Below are 14,427 nucleotides of genomic sequence, written 5' to 3'. Positions count from 1 at the left end.
TTTAATGTTTTTACCCTACAAAATGATATAATGTGCCAATGAATTAATAGCTCTGTAAAGGACCAGCAACATGCTATCACCAAGCTCACTCCCTCTCTTTCCCCCTTGGATTTTCAGAGCAAAAGTGATGAGTGATTGATTTCAAATCATTCAAATCATTTTCAGAGAACCGTTTAAACTCTTCCCATCATTAGATATGTGTATTAGATGCTCAGGCCTAGAGCTTCCTAACTGTGTTTTGTATCTTAGGTGAGCCTGTCGATAATATCTAACAGGTGCACTCATGAAAGGCCAAAAGGAGGAAACAGTGTGCCGATGTGGCTTCAGTTATCCATCTCATGCAGAGACACTTGTCAATGCCTCCGGACCTGTGGGGTCGCTTTTAGAGAACCACACTGTGCAATCAAATGAGAATAGGCTAAATTGAATAAGAGCCAGCTCATTCTGGAGGTGTAGAAATAGGTTTCCTGGGATCCCTGCAGAACACACAGTTAGGTCTGCAATAACACTAGTCAGGCAGCAATTACAGAAACACATAATGCATATCACAAGGGTGATGAGCATCTGTTTCAAACAGGCAGTGTGTTAGCATAGACAACAGCAATCTTTAAAAGGTACCTACCAAAAGTTCTGCACCTGATCAAAGTTTGTTCAGCAAAGCTACATTCCTCATGTGAATACTGTAGATTAACAATAGTCCTCTTTCAACAAATAATGCCACAAAACTTAATGTGTTCCACAAACTCAGTCACACAGCAAATGGTGAGCATGGCATCGTGCAGCAGATTCACTGAGCTGTTATCGCAAGTGCTGACCATCTTCACGGGTGAACAGACGAAGAAGTGAGCGCCACCTGCAGAAATCCAAACTTCATCACCACAAACTCACACTATAATTGTATTTACAGAAAAAGTGGTGAAAGTACATTCACAGTACTCCACTTGAGTACCAATTTTAACTACTTTAGTTTCATGGCACAATACTTTTGTCTAAGTACATTTTAGCAGATAACACTATATGTTTCGGCCTGTTACAATGATATGACAGCTTTGAAAAGTAAATGAAAACAAAAAGGCTCTGCTTTGCCAGTAGTTACCTAACAATGAGCGTGAGTAAAGCCGAAAGGAGTGCGCACAATTGTTGAGTCATTTTTCATGTAAAAATGTCAAACATTCCATAATTGCATTTCTCAAATGTGAAGATAAGCTGCTTTTTCCTTTTAACAATTTTACCATTTTGCAGATTCACAGAATATTAAGGAATTACTGTGATCACATTTCTCACCGTTTTTGCAACTTTTGCTAGCCAAATGGTTGAAAGAATCACTGAAAAAAATCAGTAAAATAATATATCTGCTAATAGCTACTTTTGTTGCAGATTTCTTTTACACTTTCTGAATGCTTATATCACTGAAAAGAACCTACTTAACACCTCCTATGATGCACCTGATGTGCAAGTTTACTGACCCCCTATGTGCACCCTTTGCTCTTTAAAGGCCTCTGACATTTTTATTGATATGGTGTGGGATTTCCTGCCTTTGCCATATTTCTGGTTAGAAGAAGCTCTAAAATGATCCAAACTCTTATGTGTAGCACATCCTACGACCATATCTGCTTTTCTTTTAAATGGCTTATCTATGCATAGCATCTTTAAACACCAAGGGGATTTTTTTTTAGCTTTCTTGTAATGGCTGTTAAAAAAATTGATTCCTGCAGTTTGAAAGTGTCCTCACTCTAGTACCAAAATATACAGGATTTGTTTGGACATAATATATTTGTAGCTCATTACTGCACAAGGAAATTATATCACACAGTGTTTTACAACAAGTCACTTCAGTGCTTGCTATATAAGTCTCTCTTGTTTAGACTATTAATTTGACTTTTTTCTTCAATTAAAATAGTAGGGACAACTCACTGCTGTCATTTCTGTTTATTCATCTGCTTATTCGGTTGAAGATTGTAGAAATAAGTCACAGGAAAGACCAAAAGCCTCAAAAAACAGTAATAGGAAAGGTCAAAAAGGGAATATATAATATATGGCTAAAATCACCAGCTAAGGTTTAGCTAATAGTAAAAAAAAACAAAAAACAAAACTATTAGCTAATAGTATAAATAAACAAACGGAATTGATAACTAAACTTGATAAATCATACACTGCATACAATCATTGGGGTAAACACTTTAAGAAGCTACAGAAGCTATAAAATATGGCTAGGAGTTAAACTGCTTTCTAAAACTGCAAGATAACAGCATAGGTAAATCACTGAAATAGTTATATAATAGGGTTATATATAATTAATTATATAATTAATAAATTTGTGAAATTGTGGACTGTTGGCTAATATATTAACTACTGAAACTGCAAGAAAAAAGGGTCAAACGGTTTTACGTATAAGCTAAACATAACAAATAAATTAAGTAAAGTGCTCAAAAATGGAAAATGGAAAAGTAGCTAGGATGGGTAAGCCAGTGGTTTCATGGAGACTTTTACTGAAATGCTGGAGACAACTGAAGACTTTGAAATTTCACTGAAAAATGAAAGTGTTGCATTAGCAAAACCATTGGTTGAACTTATGACAGTCAGTTAACCAAGTGATTTCTCATAGTTTTTGAACGTGCTGTGCAACCTGCACCTGTTTTATTAAAACTAAAGTATGAAATGTGTTGAATCTCAAGAAGCACTAGTCCAGTGGTATATATGATAGGGAAAATCATGGCCACTCCAAGCCGTAACTTTAGACACACTCCTGTGGTCTGTAAATCTTTTATATTAAATAAGCCTATCTAAAAAGAAAAGACATGATTAGGATATTAGGATGACTGTAGTTTCTGAAAAATGCAATTAAAAACGCTGCAGCCAACACAACAGAAAAATTACAGATTAACAAATTCTTTCTTTCTTTCTTTGCACATCCAGTATCCATTGATTCATATTGTTATAAAGCCTTTTGCCTTCATTAAGTCTGTACATTACTCCTTGTAAACATGTTCCATATTTAAGATTCTGCACAGCGACGTGAAAGCCACGGTATCATAAAAACATATCAATTATCTAATTATGTCTAATAAATGTTCCCAAGATCTCCAGGATATGCATCAATGGGCCAATCACGGTAATGCAGGTACAAATAAATTACTTTCCAAAAAACATTCTGAAACTCAAACCAAGGGAACATATTTAGAGCAAATTGCTTGTCAAGAAGATAAATGCGACAGCAGAGAATGAGGGTGCTACTGTTTTTGTTTTTTTCAAGAACTTTTGTTGCGGTGTCCACACAATTACACGGACAGACACACACACACACGGAAAGAGTGCCAATTATAGAAACTGTGTGATGAGGTTTCTCATACTGAGCCCCATGCTACCTTTGCCTCTAATCCTTTGTTATTAATTATATCTTCAACAAACCTACACAGTTCTTGTGGTGTCAGCACCAAGTATCCATGGCAACAGCCAGTTGGTCCCAGCTCTCAGGGATGCACACACTTCTTCTGCCTGACAAAACCTTGCTTCGTTGCAAAGCTACTCCCCTGACAAGATGAATAACTCAACTATATGATCAAATTAAAAAAATATCTTCTGCCGAGTGAGCATCCCCCCCCAAAAAAACCCTCACATTGGCAGCGATGCTGGCAGTAATTCAAGCTCTACAAAAACAGAAAGAGGGACACAAAAAATCTGTAAAAATCTGCTAAGTGTACTTAGTGAAATTTATTTTACTCATATAAGTCACTTTATATTTAATCTTCACTATCTTTCATAGCCACATTTTTCACTTTTCCTGTTATAGTAACTCTAAAAATCCTTTACTCCACCTTAGCCTTGGCTTAATACAACATGACATGCTACTTACATTTTGTTCCATAAATGTAAATCGTTTTCTGTTTTTCAATGTTATCTTTATTCATTTATTTTAACATCTTTACTGGTTTCAAGGTCTCAGTGAGTAAGAGTGCACAGGTGGAAAAAGCTGTGTAAAGACTCATTTGGGTGATGAAGGCCTCAAATGATGCACGAGTTGAGGTTGAAGTTTAGAGTTACAAAGAATCATGTTCAGACATCTGTAACCATTTTCTTAAATCTACTTCTGACAAACAACCTGAGATTGCATTAAGTGATATTTGCATTACGCACCATAATCTTCGAGCCACCTGTTGCCATTCTGGGTGATATAAGAACCAGGTTTTGATAAAAGCACCAAATTTTGATATAAGAACTAGGTTTTGAGAAGAAGAAAAAGAAGAAAAATCGTGTGGAATCAGCTACAACGTATATATCATATATGTTTGCATGTACCTCCAAATCTAGTTATATCAGTCCATACACGGTATAGATTAAATTTATGTCCGCTCTTCTGTCTTCATTCATCATCATCATCATCATCAACTCACATCATCTAGCGGACTTAAACCTTGAAAATCATCTTTCCTTTTCCGTGTCGTCATTTTTCGCTGCAACCAATTTCAGAATTAATTACACCTTCCCACCACAGACGACCTTTTTTTAATGGCCTGACTGGCTTTTCGGCAGCGAGAGGGTTCACTGTCAGTGTGTATAAAATGTGTTCTTATTTCATATACCACATATTATCTCTGCAATCTCAGTCCAAGAATGGTAAACCTCAGATATTCTAATATATCTGAAGCTGCAGGATATAGCTCATTAACTTCTAATTAGATTTAATGTTCAGTGCGAACACGGTGATTTGCATTTCGCTGTTCTTTCTGTGCTTGGCAGTGATATTTTGATACCTGGAAATGTGCTGAAAGGGAACTTGGTATTCTAAAAAGAGGACTTATTGTAGGTTTGTACGGTTCAGCATTCTTATGATGGCATTGGTAGGATGATTTTAAGGCTTTTAATGGGCTTCTCTAAACTATGCGTGTGTTACTATATTTTTTCTCTATACAGCTGAGTCTATATGCAGGAAATGTAACGGCTAACCTAATCTAGTTAAGCTGGAGCGCCCCCTAGTGGTTCCCTCCGTCATGCACATCTAAGACGATTGAACATGGAAGGCAGAAATATTCTGTAGCGGCCCTTAACATATTTATTTTTGCAAGAAAGTGACTCCTTATGAAAAATTTTAAGGCTGTAAGTCAAACAGGTAACTGAAGATGTGCATTCAAGTGCTGTCGTAATAATCATGGATCAAGGATCAAGTCTGGGAAGAAAATGCCATAGCTTGCCTTAAAAATGATTTACCAAGATGGTAAAATAGAAAAATAGAAAAAAAATGGTAAAAGAATAATAGGGTTATAGTCATCAATAAGAAGTCCTTATCTAAATCAGACTGGTATGATAGCGGTGTATGTTTTGTTGTTGATCTGCTTGATAAAAACGGAAACTTGCTATCTTATGAATAATTTAATGATAAGTGTAAAATAGACATTTCATTTAATAATTATAATAAGGTTTGTAAAGCAGTACCCACACTATTGTTAAATCTTATCGTAAATACTTTAAAGTATTTACTAATAAGAACATGCTTACTATACAAAAGCCAACAAGCTTACGCTGGTTTTACTACAATGGACCACCAAAACCCAGAGCCAAATTCTGTGGAAACACATTTCCAGCTTCCACTCAAGAGGAAGCGCGGCCTGAATTATGTTGCACAGAATTGCAGAAGTGACGACAGCTGCTCTCCACCAAGGAAAAAAGGCCAGGACAAGCACCAGTGACACAGAACATCCAAAAAAGTTCTTTGTCAAGGTCTATCCAAGACCAAGTTGAGAAAATGGATGTTACGACCTCGAGCGATACCAAAAGCTCTGAAATCACACTGAAATACAACAAGAGGCCAGGACAAGCACCAGTGACACAGAGCAGCCAAAAAAGTTGTTCGCCAAGCACTATCCGACTCCTAGTTAAGAAAATGAACAATATGACCTTGAGTGGAACCTCTGAAAACACACCAAAAGACAACAAGAGGCCAGAAACAGTAGTGACACAGGGCGTCCAAAAAAGTCCCTGAGCCAGGACTATCCAACTCCCAGGTCAGAAAACAAACGACACGGCCTTCGGCTAAGGAAAATAAAGAAAAAAAATAAAATAAAAAAAACATCTCTTACTGCTCTGTTTATTTCTTTAAATGAACACTTGTACTTTTTTGTCATAGAAGAATAAGAATATTAATATGAATATGAACACCAAGGCGTTTCCAGGCCAGCCAAGAGATATAATCTCTCCAGCCTGACTTGGGTCTACCCCGGGGCCAAATGCCTCCATGGGCACCTTAACTCATCACTTTTGACGCAGAGAATGTATTTTATTGACTAATATTAGTAGGCTGAAGCCTTTTACTTCTACTTATTTCTGATTGGCTTTTACTATATATTAATATGCTTTTTTAAGGATCAAGACGTGGGTGTGTTTTTCCAGCTTCATTAACAGTTGTTTTTTCAGAGATCAGATGTCCTCACATCTTCAGCAGTAACGTTAATCCATATTACACAGAGTGCATGTTTTGTATGATAAATTTTACCCATACCCTGCAGAATGAGAGACAGAGCAGCCGGGCTATGTAAAAAGTGTAAGGGGGCGTGTTCACGGTCACGTCCAGTGGGTGTGTGGGCAGAGACGCTCCACCACGAGTTACTACTGAGCAGACTCTGGCTCCAAAAGTGGAACATGGCAGCTCCCACAAGCTGGATATTTTGGCTTCATTTTTGCACAATGGGAGGAAGTGCTGTCGTGTCGTTCATCTTTTATACAGTAATTGGTTAGGACCAATCAGCAATCTTCTCCTTAAGAAATTTCAAAAATATACAAAACAATATATATAACTTCATAAGTCGACAAAAATAAAATCCAGAAAAATCATGTAGCTTTTCAGATTCATGATTCTTTCGGTTGCATCATAAAGATGATTCAAGTTCAAGTTTATACACTTAACCCTAAGTTGAGGTCTTTCATGTCTCTTTAACAAAAAACAGAAACAAAATCCCTATTCAGAAATCTCTCTTCTATATGATGGTTTGTGTGTGTAAACGTGTATGCGTGTCTGTGTGTCCACACACAGCAAGCATTTGTTTGGCCTGCTGATATGGCGCCTCGAGCAAAAATCCTGGCCACGCCCCATCCCTTAAGATCCCGCTCCAAAGTCCTATTAACCTACAGATTTAGAAAGAAGACGCTGCATTGTTAACTCTGAGGGAGATGGAGAATGAGCCTATTTCCAAAAAAAGTGGAGTGTGTTCCTTTAAATACTATATATTGTTAAAAACTAAAGTGCACACGCACACACACCTTTTGAAATGTTTCCTTGACTCGTTTTGTATATGAAAATTTCTTTCAATTAAACAAAAAAGAAAAAAAAAAAAGAAAGACTATCCCAGAGGCCCTGAACGTAAAGAGGAGCACTTACAGGTAAATAGCACCACCTAGCGGTGGACAAAAATACCTTTAAATGTAAAAGCTCTGCAACCAAAATCCTATTAAACTATAAATACCGAGGTATTATATACATAATGTGTCATTTTTTAAAGCAAATAACCTGTGTGCCAAAAATATGAAATATTAGTATAAACTGCAGTATTACACTAAGTGCCATTAATCTGTTTGTGTGTGAGTCAGTCAGGCCTTCTCAAAAGGCCTTGAGATAAATCAGAAGCATCCTGACATAAGGAAAGAAAAGAAAAAAGCAGCTCTGTAGCTCTTTTATAAAAAGATGTTGCTCTCACTAGGCAAACTCTGCCTAAACACAACAATCTGAGAGAATCTTTAGTATATTTTTATGTCAAATGAAGAAAAAAGCAGGATAAAGTGCCTCCAAATAATTACAGTACGTGCAGTTAGGTACTACCCAACACTGTCAAAACACAACAACTGGGGTTTCATCGCATTCCTTTATTTATCTAACTACTCGCTGGTAGAAAAGTCAAATGGTGTAGACAAGCTATCATTGTGTTACCACAATGTGAGTACAAAAATGAAAAAGATTAAATATACCAGCATATAAAAACATGCGAGTGTATCTGTGCAACTTCTTCCTGACATTTAGTTATGCAGACCATTAAGGTACATATTTATGCAATATAAATTTCATAAATATCTGCAAACATATACAAAGGCATACGTAGATGTAGTCAGTCCATCCTAGAAAGTCTGGTTACAGCTTGTTGGCTGACACACAGACTCAGCGTAAACAGCCTACAGAACAAGATCAAGTTTTGTGGCACTTCAAAAATAAATGAGTACAGTAACACACAGAAACAGCATCAGCGCTCCTTGTAAGCTGAAGTTATTCTACCTCCTAAAATCCCTTTCAAAATATGAAATGGGTGAGGATTTTGCCAAACACCGAAAATAATGGAATTGGTGATCTGTACCAGTACTTTTATATGTATATATTTATATATGTATTTGCCAAAAACCTCACAGATAAAAGGGATAAACCTTTTTTATGAACATAATAAAAAAAAACAGCAGAAAACTTATTCTGCAGATCTTTCAAGTGGTAAGCACAAACGTTAAAACCAACCAAAAGGTTGCTTTTCCTCGACAGCAGTAAGTGAAAGTAAAGCACCTAGTGTAACTCTGGTGTGAAAATACATTCTCCTGTTCAGCAGTTATTCCCTCTCATGAGGAAAATGCTTATTGCCAATTCATGAGCAAAATCCTTTAAAAATTAGGATTCCTTTAATGGACATTTTTTTATGAATATAAATATTTAATCTGGAGCAAAAGTAGTGCGAGTGTAATATTATTTTTTTAACCTTTCTTAGGTTATTCCTTTTTTTTAGGCTGCTCGATGAGTTTTCCCTTGTGGTACTTTTGTCCGATTCCATAGGGGACGTGTGCGGATATGGTTCCCAGTTCCGTGGCCCCTTCAATATGGAACATCTGGTCGTCAAAGAAGATGTGCGGCCTGATCTTCTGAAGCAGGGGCCCTTTCGGAGCCCCCGCCAGGAAGAGAGCCTCGTCGATCTCCAGGCCCCAGCTGCGGAGGGTCTTCAAGACACGAGCTCCAGAGCTGGCAGCGCTGCGGGCCGTGACCAGGAAGGTTCGGATGGGGCAGTTCAAACGCTCGTTCTTGGCATAGAATTTTCTCTGGAGCTTTCCCAGGGCCTCCAGGAAACACTTTAATGGTCCCTGAAAGAGTCAAAGAATAAAAGTAAATTGAATTTAAAATGAGGACTGTGAAGATAAAAAGCTGTGTGTGATAGGTTAGATTTGAAGAAATCCACTGCAATGTGTTTGCTTTTATTTACATAGAGCCTCTCTTTTAAATCATCTTTCCATTCGATGGATGGTTGCACTGGGTGGAGAACATCACAGTTACTGAAAAACTGCTACTACTTGTAATCTGGACGGATAATACAGATAGTATATACACAACCACAAGCACACACAAGGAAAATAAATGCTTCAGATGATGTGAAACATATTTACAAACTCACAAGGGGGTGCGTAAACCCCACAGATAATTCTCAGAGCGTAATATGCTCATATCAGCAGCTTGCACTGTAATTAATGAGGAATCTAGTGGGGTGCATTAGTATGCGGTGACAGCCAGTACTGTCTACTGATACCGAGTCAGCTTCTGAAACAACAGTTCACCATGACTGCACAGTGAAACTATCTACAAAAACAAAGAGCAAAACACTTGTTAAAAAGTGTGAATGGCTACACTTATAGTATTTGACTAGTGGCTCAGTCATGCAACAGTAAATACAGGACAACATCCTAATAACATAAGGATCATCAGCAGTTGCCCCGGTGATAGCATTGCTTTTTTGGGGGGGATATGGCGTTCAATTACAAGTAGCATGGAACACTCTCAGCCTCTGGGTGACCACTTTTGATTGCAAGGTAATTGCACAGGTTGCAACCTGTCTCCAACATGTTGCAATGGATCTGAGTCAGTCTGCACAGATGGACAGAATATATATATCTGCAATAGGGGACGTAGCCATATTCCAACTTGTTGTATTTTGATTATGTTGCCACATCCTGCACCAACTAGGTCAGTATTTGTGGAGGGATTTTTGTTCTGTGAGGTTCTATCTAGACTCTAGATAGAACCTCACAGAACAAAAATCTAGAATCTAGATTCTAAATGTAAGCAGTTAATGTAAATTTCTGTGTATGTTGTTACACCACTATTGTCTTTGCAGTGGCAGTGCAAAGTCTTCAGGTGTCGCCTGGGCTGAAATGATCCCACATGGTGAGGTGTGGGTAAAGGCATGCCTGAGACAGGTTTGGAGGGGCATGGGCAAAGCCCATCTTCTATTTTATGTAAGCTATAACTATGCACTCTATGTGTGTCCTTAAACTTTTTGAAAATGCTCACTTCTTGTTTCCTGAAGAACAAAATAAAAAGGAAGAAAAAAATCATCAGCGATGTAGGAGAAGATGGAAACAACCATATGTTACCTGAGCGAGAGGTTTGTTCTCAAAATGTTTCTCGTGCTCAAAGAAAGAGTCCAGGCCATGCTGCTTCACGATGATCTCTGACTCGTCGGAGAAGAGAACAGCGTCACCATCAAACGCCACTCTCAACTGAGTGTTGCTTAGCTCCTGCTCTGTGTCCGGCGTGAACATTGTGGCAGCAGCAATTCCTGATGAAAGGTAAGCGAAGCAAGGATTAAAACCTCTAAACAGTATATAGTATGTACACAATAAATTGAGCCTATCAAGAGCCCTTAATTCACCTTGTTTTAAATAAATATCATGGTTAACACACAAGCTTATTCTGTGTTCATTTGAATGGTGGGCGGGCTGTAAATCAACCAGCTATTTCTTGCAGTTTAGTATGAAGTCGAGATTTCCCTCTGAAGCGTGAATGAGTCACAAAGTCAACATTGAGGCTTGTAAATATAAGAAGTACTTAAACATCTAGAAGGTGGTGAAGGAAGTCCAAGACTCTGCAAAGTACTGATTAAAATATTAGACCAACATCACTTACCTTCATCTATGGCCTGTATGACTTTGTCTGCACTTTTGGAGAGGTAAAGATTTGTCAGGTAGGCCTTCAGGTAACCAATAGGACTCTTCCCTCCTGTCATGCAGAATCTCTCTATGGTCAAATCTGAAGCAAGGAGAAAAAACAAGTAAGATGTGCAGAAAAAGAAAGACTTCCTCATTTTAGACGCGCAATTGCTAGACTTGATCCAACATCACACTCCACGCTCAGACCTCGACGCAGCATACCATAGTGATTAATGCTGTTAATGAGGCGCACTCCCACTTGGGCATGGTTGTTGGTCATTAAGACGATATCAAACAGCTCCTCGTTGTCTGGATAGAGCTCCCTCAGTTGAGTGTTGACGTTCATCAGCGCCTTAAGAAGGCACAAGAAAACAAACCATGTTATACACCCAAAGCAAGGATATTGCATGAGTGCTCAACAGAAGTAACCACTATTCTTTTGGTTAAATCATACTTTTAAAGCAATGCATCATCCTTCAGCTGCTCCCTTTAGGCGTTGGCACAGTGGATCATTCACCTTCGTCTCACCCTATCCCTAGCCACCTCCTCTTTCACGCCAGCTCTTTCACACTGCATCCAGGAACCTTCTCTGAGGTCCTCCTCCTACCATTTTATTAGTGCCATCATCTCCAAATCATAGCAGGTATTACTACCATCTTGTAAACCCTCCCTTTCATTCTTGCTGCGATCCTTCTGTCTCAAATCACCCCTGACACTCGTCTCCACTCACTCCACCCTGCCTGCACTCTCCTGCACCTCTCTTGTGAACTGTCTGTTGATTTGGATGGTTCAGACACATCTACCTTCACTAACTCTCCTCCTTACAGCTTCACTCTTACACTTATTCACACACAGGTATTCTGTCTTGCTTCTACATACTTTCATTCCTCTTCTCTCCAGTGCATAACTCCGCCTCTCCAGACTCTCCTTGACCTGCTCCCTACTCCCACTACATCACAATGTCTGCAAACATCATAGTCCATGGAGACTCCTGGCTGACCTCTTCTGTCAACTTATCCATCACCAGCAGATCTCTAATGTAGTCCCACCCCCACCTTGAACCCATCTGACACCTACATCTAAAATACCCTCTAGGTAGAGTAGACTTTCGGGGCTGCATGCATATGAGAAATTACTATTAAAAAAGTCACATTTATTATTCCATGCTGTGGGCACTACCAGTATATTTTCATCCATGTGTTATTATCCGACAGTCAACTGTTGGAATAGAAAGTATATATGTATTAATGATGATAGGGCCCTTTGTATATTATTGCACAAAAACACACTGTGCTGATAATTTATTATGTAAAATGACTTCAACCTAATACATTAACCTTGCATTTAGTACCAAATTCATTAATGTTGTAATGCTCTGTGTTTGGACAGTTTGGCTGTTATGAATGGCAGGAGTGGCTATGGTACCAGCTGTGCCAGCAAAGTTGAAGCACTCATTATGAACCACAGGGACAGTGACTGTCAAACGAGAAAACCAGAAGTGTTTTAAAATAACTCTCTGTGAGACAATGAACCTGATAAACATGTGCAAACATCAGCTCTCAGCACCTATCAGGCTTTACAGGAATAACTTCTCAGTCTTCTTTGTTGAAAATGATTTGATTTCCTAGCTTGTACCATGTCATTGTAACAAGTAGTAAAACCGGTTTTAAAGCAATGAAGAAGTTAAATATTAAGCAATTGGTGCGGTGTTAGGTATTTCTCTTATTTTAGCCATGTTTGCTCTAGCAGTGACAACAGCCAAACACTTGCATTTACACCACCTCCTCTTAGGTGTAGGGATAGACATGCAGCCCCTTGTTAGCTATTACTGTTTATCAATAAGTATTCCCTGGCTTTAACTATGTGATCACAGACAGTTGTAATAGTGAATGAACACTTCTGAGGGGACACGCCCTGCACAGCAGGTTTGACAGTACAGGGGCCCAGGCCTACCTTGACGAAGGGAAAAGCAGGTCCTGGTTTTAGGGGCTCGTTTTCATGTTCCTGCTGGAAAGCGACATACTTCTCTAAGCCCTCTTCCTCAAAGATCTTCCTCTCGGCCTTCATGTTGAAGAGAGTGCGAGAGGAGACGGCGATGGTGACTGCATTCTTGGGTTTGGGCTGGGGGTGCATGAACAATGAGAAAAAAGAAATGCAAGACATGTTCAGGGGTTTGTTACCCAAACAACTCTTCGTGAAAGTATATAACACAGCAAACATGCTAACGAAAAGGAAAATAGCATTAAAACACTCACAGGTCTGGGTTTGTTAGATTTGAGGTTGTCGAAAGCAGCCTTAGCCGCTGCCCAGTCTTGTTCCTCGGCGCTCTCTTCACTTGACCCTTTATCATTGGGCTTAATTTCACTCATCTTTTCTTTTAGCTTATAAATGTCTATAAACAAAACTGTAATAAACCCGATTAAGGGAAGCCTGCCACAACTCCAAAACTTTGCGGAAATGTAAAGTAAGGGGAAGTCTAATGGGCGTGACTTCCCGTAGTGACGTCAGCAGTGTGGGGTAACGCTTGATTGTTTGTTAACGACGAGGAGAAACTGATCTGGCGTTGTTTTCCTGCTATATTTTATTTTATTGAGCTCACAGGCAATATTAGATCCAGTTGCTGGACTCTTTTATTGCTTTCGTAACTGTCTTAATCATTCATGTCACAGATTCAACACAGTGCTAGAAACATTCTTCAGACATGTTCATACTGGCATGAAAGCCTTATGCGGTTGCTGCAAATTTGTCAGCTGCACATTCATGATGTGAATCTACGGGTCCAAAACACCCCGAAGGTGCACTGTTGGATTGAGATGTGGTGCGTGTGAAGGCCATTTGAGCGCAGTGAGACAGCATGCTGTCCTGCTGGAAGCAGCCATGAGAAGATGGGTACACTGTGGTCGTAAAGGGAAGGACATAGTCAGCAACAATACTTGGACAGGGTGTGGTGTATAGAGTTACATTTATCAACATGGAAAGTTTTAAGCTTAATCGTGAAGGCAGAGAAAGCCGAAGGCTCTGGCTCCCATTCCACTTTTAAATATTCTCGGAACCACTAGTAACCCACGTTACTTAACTTCACTCTCAGACGTATCACAACAGATACTGCTAAAATGTAAAACATATGTGTGCCGGTCCATCAACACACACATCACACATTTGTTGTTTTTATTCTTAAGATGAATTTTTCTTGAATGAAGACATTGATTTGGCACAAGTAAAAATATGGTTGATTATATTTATTGTTAGTTAAGAATAAGTTAAGCGAGGGTGAAAAAAGAAAAGAAAAAGGATGAAGAAGGGAGGGGAGAAAGAAAAAAATGGAGAGTGATGGAGAGGTGGAAGGAGAGGGGGAGGTAGAGGTTTGAGGAGATAAAAAGCGGTGGAGGAAGATGGGCTACGCCTTCTCATGATCAACTGAGGAAGCAGGAGGGTCCCTCCTCCAGAAGAAACAGAAGCATTTATCATTATCTTATCAATATCGGGTCTTAG

At 39.0% G+C, this 14,427-nt stretch overlaps 1 protein-coding gene across 1 annotated transcript; it reads right to left on the bottom strand.

Annotated features, from left to right (window-relative positions):
* Positions 1-7,719: 7,719 nt before the first annotated feature.
* Positions 7,720-13,419, bottom strand: LOC146652446 (cytosolic 5'-nucleotidase 1A-like). Its single transcript, XM_085382772.1, has 6 exons — positions 13,191-13,419; positions 12,889-13,056; positions 11,158-11,287; positions 10,913-11,035; positions 10,381-10,565; positions 7,720-9,096 (listed from the first exon to the last, which is right to left on the bottom strand). The coding sequence occupies exons 1-6, from the start codon at positions 13,302-13,304 to the stop codon at positions 8,731-8,733; spliced, it is 1,086 nt and encodes a 361-aa protein (XP_085238898.1). The 5' UTR covers positions 13,305-13,419; the 3' UTR covers positions 7,720-8,730.
* Positions 13,420-14,427: the final 1,008 nt, after the last annotated feature.

The sequence above is a fragment of the Rhamphochromis longiceps genome, linkage group LG15 (assembly GCF_057381845.1).
Source record: "Rhamphochromis longiceps isolate RC_006_pf linkage group LG15, R_longiceps_female_GT1.1, whole genome shotgun sequence".
NCBI lineage: Eukaryota > Metazoa > Chordata > Actinopteri > Cichliformes > Cichlidae > Rhamphochromis > Rhamphochromis longiceps.
This window is presented reverse-complemented; position numbering and strand designations above follow the sequence as displayed.